The following is a 12,181-nucleotide window of genomic DNA, read 5'->3' as shown; positions in this document are numbered from 1 at the left end:
TGCAAAGTATTACCACTGAACTGAATTGAGGATTTTCCTTTGTGTACCTTTTCGGCCAGACCATAGAATATATGTTTCTAGACAGTTTAAGAAACGCTGGGCATTCTGGTTGGAGGCTAGGCCAAAGAGTATCAGGTCATCTGGAGAGCTGTATTTACTTTTGCTTGTTCGTCATTATTGTTTTCACAACAATATGGTAATGGACTGGTAACCTCTAAAGAAGACCCGCATTCATGCATGTAGATTATCTTTCCCAAAGTTGACACAAAAAATAAAAAAGAACTAACCCATAATTAATTCCCTTATTACACTGATCATATGATGATTACTTTTCGAAACAGAACAAAATTAAAAGATCATATGATAATAAAGCTAAAATTAGAAACAGTCAAGGCTGACTCATCTCTTTTTCCTCTTAAAGTTGGAGCCCATTTAAGGATTACTCACAATCATGAATGTAGTACTATTGTAAATGATCGAGTTGTGCTGAAGTTGCAAGCAAACATCAAAGGAATAAAGCTGGTCGTTGGAGTGCAAAAACCGAGACCCACTTAACTTCTTTTGACGGTAATAAACAAAAAAGAATTGACAGACAGACAGACAGACAGACCGACACAACAGGTTCCCCTTTTTTGATCTCAAAATGCATGCCAAAAGAGATAACATATATACTTGCATTTTTACTTTCTCATTTCTTTCAACTGCTCTTTTCTGCGTGACTGTGTCTGAGATCTGCTCTTGAATTTTGCTCCCACAATTGGCCTTAATCTTACTCGATTCCTGGGGGAGGCATTCGGGGAACATAATCATCAGGCATCCCCCGAAATATGCACGTCTCTACTGGCCTGTGTTAATTCCCTTCTGAAGATTTTGACTTGACGGATTCAGAATATACGACATTTATCGAGGGCGAAAACGAATATGCAACAAGTTCTGGGGTGGGAAAAAACATAAAATTATTTTATTAAAATAAAAAGCTGTTTCTTTATAATTCTGTCTGTCGACCCAGTGTCTCTTCTCCAGGGGGTCCGTTTAATACCCTTTCCAACGACAAACCAAGGAATAAAAAATTTCATATAACGCCTAAACGGCTAAATCCCTCCCCAATCTTCGTCGTGTTCACATTCGCTGTCCCGTTCCAACCAGTCTCTATGATTAGCCGACAAAAGTCCATCAACCAAACCAAAAAAAAAAAAAAAAAAAAAAAAAAAAATTCTAAACAATTTTGAAGTTTGAAGAATTTAATTTATAATAATAAATATTAATATTTCGACAAACAATCAAGATCTTAATTTTATTTAAAATTTTATTATTTTCAATCAGTTAATAATTTTGTATTTACACTAAAGGAATACTAAAAAAAAAATTGCACTATACTAAAACCATCTGGACCGTTACCGTACCTTTGCTGTTTGTTTTTTTTTTTTTTTTTTTAATTTTTACAGAGTTTCTCGCAGACCAACACTTCGCTTCGATCTCGCAGCACTTGACTCTCTCTACTTAGGGATAGGGTTAGGGTTGGGGTTTCGGCATTATCATGTGAAATCCTGGCTACGGCTAGTAAGGGCTTTTTCGAGATCCCGGACGAGATCGAGAGCTTCGAAGTATGGGAAATTGTTGCAGATCTCCGGCTGCCGTGGCCAGGGAGGACGTGAAATCGAGCTTCTCTGGACACGATCACCCCAGGCGAGACTCGAACGCCGGGAAGAAGCCTCCGATCACGGTCTTAACCGGTGTGTCCAAGGAGAACATCGAGGAGAAGTACTTAGTCGACCGTGAGCTTGGCCGTGGGGAGTTTGGGGTCACGTATCTGTGTATCGACCGGGAGAGTAGGGAACTATTAGCCTGCAAGAGTATTTCGAAGCGGAAGCTGAGGACCGCTGTGGACATTGACGACGTGCGGCGCGAGGTGGCGATTATGAAGCACTTACCGAAGAATTCGAGCATCGTGAGCTTGAAGGAGGCGTGCGAGGATGACAATGCGGTGCATTTGGTGATGGAACTGTGCGAGGGGGGTGAGCTGTTTGATCGGATTGTGGCGCGTGGCCATTATAACGAGCGGGCGGCCGCGGCGGTCACGAGGACCATTATGGAGGTTGTGCAGCTTTGCCATAAGCACGGGGTGATTCATAGGGACTTGAAGCCCGAGAACTTTTTGTTCGCCAACAAGAAGGAGAATTCGCCATTGAAGGCCATCGATTTTGGGCTGTCTATATTCTTCAAGCCCGGTAAGAATTTTGCTGTTCGGTTTTTGCAAATATTTCAGTGATGGGAAAAACCCTAACAAGATACGTTGAGTATTGAGACTTAAGCTTAGATTTGAAAACATGAAAAGCTAAGTTTGATTTAAGGAAACAAATGATATATGTGTTAACTTGTCTCGTAAAGGAGTTAGGCTGTTTTGACTAATTTGGCATGTTATATATGCATTCTATGGATACAATTTGAGAGCATGATTTTTTGAATGAGCATCATTGCTTAAAGTTAACCCCTGTGTTCCCTTAGGAAAGTGTAGTCAACTTATTAATTTTGATGTGTTTGGGAGGTGGAATTGGTTTGCACTCATATTCACCGATCAAAGAATGATGATGTGGACGCCTCCTAAGTGCAGATGTTATTTCGAAAATTTTCTTAGCTAAGATGCTAGGTTGTAATTGGTGGTTTTGACATGTACTGAACAAATCCAAAAGAACCTCTGAAGGTATGCAGCTATTTAGAGTGAGTTTGAGGGTTGATTTGGGGAAAAAGGTGGTGGCTAGGTCTTGCTGTACTGCACTTGGAAAAAGAAGATGGCCTGCAGCCAAACAAGAATATAGAAATGAAATGAAGGAAAACTTGAATACATCTTGTTTGAGATGAGGAGTTCTCTTCTAAATTAGACTGTTGATTCATTTTTATCTATTTTTATCTAGTTTTAATATTTCAATCACCACTATTAGTGATTCAGAAGTTTTCACCAAGGAATTTTTTTGGGGGGTATAAAGATCTTTAAGAGCACTTTAAGGGGAGGAAATTATGTGCCACCATTTCCAATCCTAGTTTTACTCAAAAAATAAGGAATGCAGACACTTAATTACATGAAAAGGATGACCTCACTTTGTGATAATGCTTGATTGAGACTTAGAAGTTATAATGGTTTTGATACACATATCTTTGGTGCCTTCTCTCTCTCTCTCTCTCTCTCTCTCTAATGGAATCATATTCATCTACAGTTGTTTCATTATCTGCACTAATGGAATTAATTTGATTTGAATTTGGGAAGGTTTCTTCATTACTAGAATATTAATTATATGATTTTCTGAATCTCTTTCTCATCCTTCTTACTTCTTGACTAGGTTTGTGCATGTGTGCCGACACAAGTGTGTTATGTGCATGTGTGGATTCAAGTGTCTGTGCCTGCATGCCTTGATAAGACAGCAGGGGTTTTTTATACTATTTTGAAGACTTGCTTTTTATTTCGCTTTGTTGTTTATATCTCTAATCCTATGTAAATTTTGGAACTGGTTAGATATATTCCCAATCAAATTATCAGGCATATATTCACCTGGTGACTGTCATATATGATTAAAGCTTTGAGACTTGGACTGACCATAATCCTTACTTGATTGTTTGCTATCCTTTTCTGATTTTTACTATCTTCATTTGTTTTACCATAGTTACACTAATACATCAACAAAGAACTGTTTGGTTAATTGGTATGGAATTGTGTTGAGAGACTTAGTTACAAGAGATTGGAGGCTAAGGTTCTCCTCAGCATTTTGCTTGGAAATGAAATATCTATAAACCTGGATTACTTATGAAGTGCATAAAATTTTTGTTTTATTTCTTTTAAATCCCCTCATCTTCATCAACAAATGTTGTGAGGCTTATCATTTCTGACTGTTTAATTTTGACATTAGGTGAGAGGTTCTCAGAAATTGTTGGAAGTCCGTATTACATGGCTCCCGAGGTGCTCAAGCGGAACTATGGGCCGGAGATAGATATATGGAGTGCAGGAGTTATTCTCTATATTTTACTTTGTGGGGTTCCCCCGTTCTGGGCAGGTAATTATATTCATAGCAGTCTCTCTCTGCCTCCCTCCCTCCCTCCCTCCCTCCCTCTGTATGTGTGTTTTTACGTGTTTGGGGATGGCTGTCTGTGAGTGCGTGTGCATGCAGTGTGCACTATCCATGAATCAAACCTTTGGGCCATGGGTATTGACCTAAACACAGTGTATTTCAAGTGCAGAGTCTGAACAAGGTGTTGCACAGGCCATTCTTCGTGGGCTAATAGATTTCAAACGGGATCCTTGGCCTAATATTTCCGAGAGTGCTAAGATTCTGGTAAAGCAAATGTTGGAGCCAGACCCTAAGCTTCGACTTACTGCAAAGCAAGTGCTTGGTATTCTTCATCTCTTTTGTGCTGATCATATTATTACATGATAAGGGTTCATTACATGACATTCAGTAAATACTTATAAAAACAATTACATGACATTTGGTAAATGCATTCTAATCAAGCTTTTTTACTTGCTTTTTTCTCATTTCAGCACGTTACTTTGATCCATGTCTATCCACCAGTCCAGAACTTAAAAAATCTATTCTCATGCTATATATCTCTACTCTCATCAAATTAACAAAGGAAGCAAAGAACACAGACTAGAAGTTAACAGAAGGATCTCAACCACTTTTGCTAGAGCTTAAGTTTTGAAGAATTGATATGAAAATAAGATTCTCCCTGTTTCTCATAAATCTCTGGAGAAAAAAGGTGCTGAGGAAAATAAATAACGTTGTTGGTCATATTAATATATTTATTGTTTGTTATTTGACAAATCAACAATATTAGGTAGCTAGATCATGTATATCTATACAGTAGTTTGTAGATAGCTATCTTGAGAGGGTGACAGAAATCTTGACATTTTAAGGTCTGATTTTAAAAACTAGGAAAATATATAAGGAAAACTAGGTATAGATTAGAGTGGACTCTAATGTTGCTTTTCATGCTGACTTTGGGCTGACTTTAGTTATGCTTGGGTGTTCTTTCGTATGCTTCCTGTGTACACGGGTTATGCCTATTTCGTTCGTATGAATAAAATCTTCTCATTACCTTTAAAAAAAAAAGTTATGCTTGATTGATTTTGACATTGTGTCCAAACTTCTTGACAATATTTTCTGTAAACCATGAATGATAAATTCTTTGCAGAAAAGAAACTCCCATTAGTCGTTTTGGATCAAAAGCTATGACACATGGAATAAATATATTGTAGACTTTTGGGTTTTGTCAGATTTGAACATGTCTGATAACATTGATTATGTTTCACCTGTTGTATTTCTTCTATTTACAGAGCATACTTGGCTCCAAAATGCTAAAAAGGCTCCAAATGTTCCACTTGGAGATGTTGTCAAGTCAAGGCTTAAGCAGTTTTCAATGATGAACAGATTTAAAAGAAAGGCCTTGAGGGTTGGTTGACCATTTCCTCATACCTGTTTTATGTTTCAGAGTGTTTCTTGTGTTGACCAATTTATATTGTATGATGAAGCAGGTTATTGCTGATTTCTTTTCCATTGAAGAAGTTGAAGACTTCAAAGAGATGTTTAAGAAGATGGACACTGATAATGATGGTATTATTTCAATTGAAGATCTGAAAGCTGGACATAGAAATTTTGGATCCCAGCTTGCAGAGTCCGAAGTCCAGATGCTCATTGAAGCTGTGAGTTTAGTTGCTTCCAATTTTACGTTCATTAATATCTCTTCATAACATCAAGGTGTAACTTCTCAAAATCAATATTTATTACCACCCTTTTTTAGCTGTAGTTGCTTTGTTTAAGCAGGCTCAACATATTGTTAATATGATCATAAGGACCATAATAATTATTCGACCAAGCATCAGAAGCAAAATGTTCCAAGACCCCCTTCTATGCATGTGATTACACTTGACGTGTTATTTTTTGTATACCACATAAGTGGTGGGCAGCCTTGGGAGTGCTTTCTGGGCAAGTGCTTTACGCAAATGTTGTTGACAATTTATGATGTTTACGGGAAAGTCATTTTGAAATGATTTAAAGAAATTAGAAATTAATCGTACTATGAATAAAATGGCATAAAGCATCATAAAGTCAATGTTTTATTTCATTAATTATATTACTCATATTACTTGGGAGACTGTGCAGGTTGTTTGGCATGACATGTTGAATGTCTTGACAAACTGGTGAAATGTTGGACATGTTGTCTAGTGTCTTTGTTACTTTTTTTTTTCCTGGGGTGCCGTCTAAAATTTTAATATCAAATGTTGTGAATGTTTTGACATTGTATGCTAGAATCAGACATTTAAGGGACATGTTGGGACACCAGTAGCCCATTGTAATGGACAAAATATACAATGACAGGGAACAGGAATGATTAGAACACCTTGATTCTTGACAACTCGGTTTGTGTCTTTTGGTCTCTCATTCCAATAATTTCATTGTTCCTGTCTTGTGTCCATTTCCTATTCTCCTTGTCTATTGCTTTGAAGCATTACTCTTTTTTAATGCTATTAAAAGCATAATCCAAGATGTCATAGTAAATTGGCTCCTTTTCGGTTTGAATAAACTTCCTGGGAACAGGTAGATAATAATGGGAAAGGAACACTCGACTATGGAGAATTTCTTGCTGTTTCCCTCCATCTGCAACGGATGGCTAACGACGAGCATCTTCGCAAGGCCTTCTCATACTTCGACAAGGATGGCAATGGGTACATTGAACCAGATGAACTTCGGGATGCATTAATGGAAGATGGAACAGATGATTGTACAGATGTAGCAAATGACATCTTCCATGAAGTGGATACAGACAAGGTTAAGACCTACAATTTTCCACTAACCCAGTTTAGCTCTAGCTGATTGTACCATCTGACAGTTTTATGGATGCAGGATGGGCGCATCAGCTATGATGAATTTGCAGCTATGATGAAGACCGGAACAGATTGGAGAAAGGCTTCTCGACATTACTCTAGGGGGAGATTTAACAGTCTAAGCATTAAGCTGATGAAGGATGGTTCATTAAACTTGGGGAGTGAGTAGTATATACATATGTGCAAGTTGTTCAGTTTATCCACTCAAAAAAATACTGTTATCGCCTGCCCTACATCCGGTGCTTGCCGTCTTTTGTGATTATTTGTTTGGGTCCCTTAACCAAATAGAGCACCTTTTACTTGGTGCCTTATAAGTTTCAAGCAGGGTTGGGTGCATCTAATTTGTCCTTGGGAATGTTAATTGTGTAAACACGGTGCCTAGAAGCCATGGTTTTCGCATGTATGAGTCTGTTCTTTCGTTTCTTTACCACTCCAACCTTAAATATCTGCTTACTTTTGTGGAATTGATCTCTAGTTGTGCATATAAATTCTTTTTCAGAAGAAATATGCAGACCTTGTAGTATTCCTTAGAAAATCCTTGTGATGAATGCAAGGCCCTCCCTCATCGCTTTAACTCTGATCCAGAAAACCTAGGCCTGTCAGGCCCATTTCTACGATCCTGACTTGCCACGTCATAATCTTCCTAGTTATAGGTCTCACATGTTCTTAGGAAACAGTTTCCATGCATTTGGTTGCAGATTTATACACATGGGCAGTTACTCATAATTGAACCATAATCACATGCATTTGGAACTTTCTGCTTGGAAATCCAACATTCAAGATGGGGTCGATGTTGCTGGCTAATATTCTGTTATAATAATAATAATAATAACACTAAAGACATAAAGAGATTTCAGAAAAGGATTTCACATATTGATATGACATGTCAGTTTTTATGTTTTTCACTCACGCCCCAGTCCCCTTTCTTTCACTTCCGCTGATCCTCTCTCTCTCTCTCTCTCTCTCTCTCTCTGCCGTATCCCCACTTGTTTGGATCTCCTCATTGGAGAGCCTCAACGGACCAACGGATCCCGAGCTCTTAAGTCTAGGTAGCCTATATGGTGTGCTAGGGTTTCTTCCTCTTCCTCTTTTTGGGTGGCTATAGACTCTGGCTATGCAAAGGACGAACTTGAAGAGGAGCAAGATTTATACTCGGAGAGGCTTTGCTCACAAGGAGGAACTTTGGAGCTCATGAACCACGAGTATACCAGGGAGCATTTTTTTTTTCTTTGACGAAATTGAGCTCCAAAGACTAGGGATGTAATTGGTCCGATTTGAACTGGTATGTACTGATTTTGTATTTTCTAAAATCGATTACGTACCAGTTATCTTCCTAAACGAGTACTCTGGTTTTACCGGTTTCCAATTTTAATATACTATATTATATATATACTATAGTGATAATATATTGTAGTATATTATAATATATAATATAGTGATATAGTATTAGTATAACTATTAATATGCACTATTTAATATCAGTATAACTATTAATACAATAAACTATAGTGATATAAGATTTTAAAATTTAATATTATAAATTTATCATATAATATAAAATTATTTTATATATAATTATATATTATATATAAAAATTATATATAATATAAAAAATTAAAATATATATATGAACCGGTCCGGTTCGAATTTAGAAAAAGAAAAACTGGAAATGGATCGATTTTGACTGGTTTTAAGAAAATTAAAACCGATACCAAACCGAACCAAACTCTGTATATCCAGTCCAGTTTACCGGTTCAATATATTTTTTTTACATCCCTACCAAAGACCTTGTTTCACTAGAAAACAATTATCAAAAGAATAAGGAAATAGAAACTTTAATATTTTAACTATTTTCTTATTTGGTTACTGATGTCTTGTATAATTTAGTTTATTTGATCACTTCTTAACTCTAAACTTTAATCTAATTTTATTTTTTTCGTTGATTTTAAACTTCATTATTGTTATTTAAATTTTATTTTAGATTTAAAGAAAATGATGATCCAAATTTTAAGAAATTTGCCTATCATCTAAGGATCCTCTATCATTTAAATAAAGATTTATCTGAACATGAGAGCTCGTCATCAGAGCTGTTAACTCCTTCTCATTTATGCGACACGCAGCAGCTGTTATCCTTTGGTTTTGACTTGGATGTAAGCTGCGGTTTGGTTTGGTTTGGAGCATCACATAGCGAGACGCAAGGCTGGTTTGATGGAATGGAACGTTGGAGCAATACGTGGGACTCAGCAGGATTTGCTTCTCGGTTTGAACGGATATACACAAGGAGTTTTATGCTGGGAGCTCTTGGATGTTAGACGCAGCAGCAGGTAGAAGTTTTGAGCTGAATGGAATGCTGGACCAACATGTCTCTTGCTGCACCAAAAGATGCGAGACGCGCGGTGAAGGAAGCGACAAACGCAACTTGTGGGACCAAAAAAGAAACGAAGCAGTTCCTTTCGTTTTGAGGGGGCACCAGCAGGTTTTGAGTTTCTCGAGAAGCTGGCAATCCGTCTGATGGGGAAAGGAGCTGGCGGTTTGGACTTTAGAAGCTGGTGTGCAACATGGGCCACATTCTCTTGCCTTGTTATGGACCGAGACGTAAGCTGAAGGAAGATGCAGGATACGAAGAGAGTTTCACGCATGAGGGGCATTTTTGGTTTGACTTGGCACACGAATGAGGAGCAGATTTTATTTATGTTCGGCCTCCTGGTTGGCACGAACGAAACTAAAGGAAATTGATTTTTCTTTCGTTTGAAGACACGCTGCGATTGGGTGGCTGGGATTGCGAGGAGTATTTTTTTCAATGTTTATTTTTTTCTATTCCTCTCAAAAAATTTATGATAAATTTGTTTACGTTGAATTTAATTTTTAGAATGAACTAAATTTTATTTATTATAGGAAAACGATGTAATCTAGTTTTAAACTATACTTGTTTTTCTATGTTAATTTGAAATAATTCTTTTCTATGTTTGTCTGATTTGTTTTGAGCTTATTGCTTTTAATTGACTGGCCCTTAATCATATGATTTTGATCTTTTGATTTGCTATTGAAAGATGAAATTATAGGATAAAACTTGGATATTTCAGCATAGGTAAATATAAAAACCGAAAGACTTATATGAACCTATGTAGTCTTAAAATTATTGGTCTTAATGCTTTCATGCTTTATTAAATTGCATACTCTTGTGTAAAATGATGAAAAAGAATATTTTTAATTAACTATCGAAAGAGGCTTTTGGATGAGTTTGGAGATTTTGCTAACAAATAGAGAATTAAATTCAATTAGTTGGATGAGAAAAGCATAGTAAGAGATTAGATGAAATCGATTTCCTAAAAATTCATTTTCTCATTGATTTGATCATCAAACAATAGCTTTCTTTTCTTTTGAATATTTTTTTTGAATTGATTTTATTTCAAATTATAATTACAACAATCTTACATGAGTTTAATTTCGGTATTTGTCAAAAGTAAATTACCAATCCCTGATGACGATACTCTTCTAATCACTTTAGTATAAAACTAAGAGATTGGATACTTGCAGTTTTGCACTAATCAAGTTTTTGGCGTCATTGTCTAAGATTGATTTCTTCTTATTTTTACCAATATTGATATAAAGTAATCTTGGTTTTAATTTTGAATTTTATTTTAGTTTATTTTTTCTCTCAATGTGTGTTTTTGACGTTGGATGCGCCATGCTAATTATCTTGCCATTACTTCTTTTGATTCGGAAATTGAAAGAACTCTTACATCACGAAGGAAAAATAAAGTACTAGCCATGGTTGACTGACAACATGAAGCACATCCACGCACCTTGAAAGATTATGTACAACTAGTTGTGAATGACAACTACTCAGGTATAAAATGCCAAACCATTAATGCTAATAATTTTGAGCTCAAACCAACCTTAATCAGCATAGTGAAACAAGCCCAATTCAGCAAATCGCCACTTGATGATCCCAATATTCATTAGGCAATGTTTTTGGAGATTTACGATACTGTAAAGATTAATTGTGTTATTGAAGATACCATTAGACTGAAATTGTTTCCTTTTTATTTGAGGGACAAGGCAAGAGGTTGGCTACAATCTTTACAACCGGGAAGTATCACTAGCTGGCAGGACATGACTGAAAATTTTTTTGTCAAGTTCTTTCCACCTGCAAAAACAGCCCAACTCAGGAATGAGATTAATCAATTCAAGCAAAATGATCTCGAATCACTCTACGAAGCATGGGAAAACTATAAAGATTTGATTTGACATTGCCCTCAAAATGGATTGTCGGACTGGTTGCAAGGTTAGATGTTCTACAATGAGTTAAGTAGGCAAACTCGAACCATACTTGATGTTTCTTCTAATGAAACTTTAAAGTCAAAGACAACTGAATATGCTACCTCTCTTTTGGAAGAAATGGCCTCAAACAACTATCAATAGCCAACCGAAAGAACTATGGCTAGGAAAGTTGCTAGAATTCATGAATTGGAGCCGTTAGTAGCCCTTTCAACTCAAGTTGTTTTTCTATCCCATCAAATTTCAGCTTTGACAACGCGCACAAGGAATACCACAAAGTGCAGAATATGTTGTAGTCACAAGTATGACAGTTTCGAATAAAGAAGCAAGTCAAGAACAAGTTCAATAGATCAAGAATAAGAATTACAACAATCGTGATAATCCTATACCAAATTACTACCATCCAGGGTTTTGAAATCATGAGAATTTGTCTTATGGAAACACAAAGAATGTGCTGCAACCTCTTCCAGAATTTGATAGTGAACCAAACGAAAAGAAGATGTCAATTGAGGATACCATGGTTTCATTTGTTGTGGAGACAAAAGCAAGTTTAAAGAAGAATGATTCATGGTTATACAACATCGAGACTCATTGTAGCAACATGAGAGTTACTATAAAGAATCTTAAAGTGCAAATTGGGCAACTAGCCACAACCTTCAATGTCCAACAAAGATGAACTTTTCCTAACAACACAGAAGTGAATCCAAATGAACAATGCAAGGCTATCACACTTAGGATTGGAAGAGAAATTAAGAGGTCACTATCAAAGGAAATCAAGTCTACCCTTACAGCTACAAACAATGACTAAAGCAAGACTAAAATAGAAGAAGAGGAAATTGTGGATGATACATTAAGAGAAACTAACTAGCCTCCAACAATTTCATTTCCTGACAATCCTCCTACTCTCCCTACTCCACTTCCTTACCCTCAACATTTTCACAAATAAAAATTAGATAAGTAATTTTTTAAATTTTTGGATATTTTAAAGAAAATTCACATAAATATTCATTTTGTAGATGCTTTGGATTA

General features: G+C 36.4%; 1 protein-coding gene and 1 non-coding gene across 2 annotated transcripts; one reads left to right on the top strand and one right to left on the bottom strand.

Annotated features, from left to right (window-relative positions):
• The first annotated feature begins 1,431 nt into the window (after positions 1-1,431).
• Positions 1,432-7,335, top strand: LOC122276677 (calcium-dependent protein kinase 13-like). The gene is made up of 7 exons (XM_043086556.1): positions 1,432-2,228; positions 3,900-4,043; positions 4,228-4,380; positions 5,324-5,439; positions 5,522-5,689; positions 6,585-6,815; positions 6,891-7,335. The coding sequence occupies exons 1-7, from the start codon at positions 1,607-1,609 to the stop codon at positions 7,038-7,040; spliced, it is 1,584 nt and encodes a 527-aa protein (XP_042942490.1). The 5' UTR covers positions 1,432-1,606; the 3' UTR covers positions 7,041-7,335.
• Positions 7,336-11,035: 3,700 nt separating this feature from the next.
• Positions 11,036-11,142, bottom strand: LOC122277949. Its single transcript, XR_006229251.1, has one exon. It is a non-coding gene; the product is annotated as a small nucleolar RNA R71 (small nucleolar RNA).
• Positions 11,143-12,181: the final 1,039 nt, after the last annotated feature.

This window comes from Carya illinoinensis, chromosome 9 (assembly GCF_018687715.1).
Source record: "Carya illinoinensis cultivar Pawnee chromosome 9, C.illinoinensisPawnee_v1, whole genome shotgun sequence".
NCBI lineage: Eukaryota > Viridiplantae > Streptophyta > Magnoliopsida > Fagales > Juglandaceae > Carya > Carya illinoinensis.
This window is presented reverse-complemented; position numbering and strand designations above follow the sequence as displayed.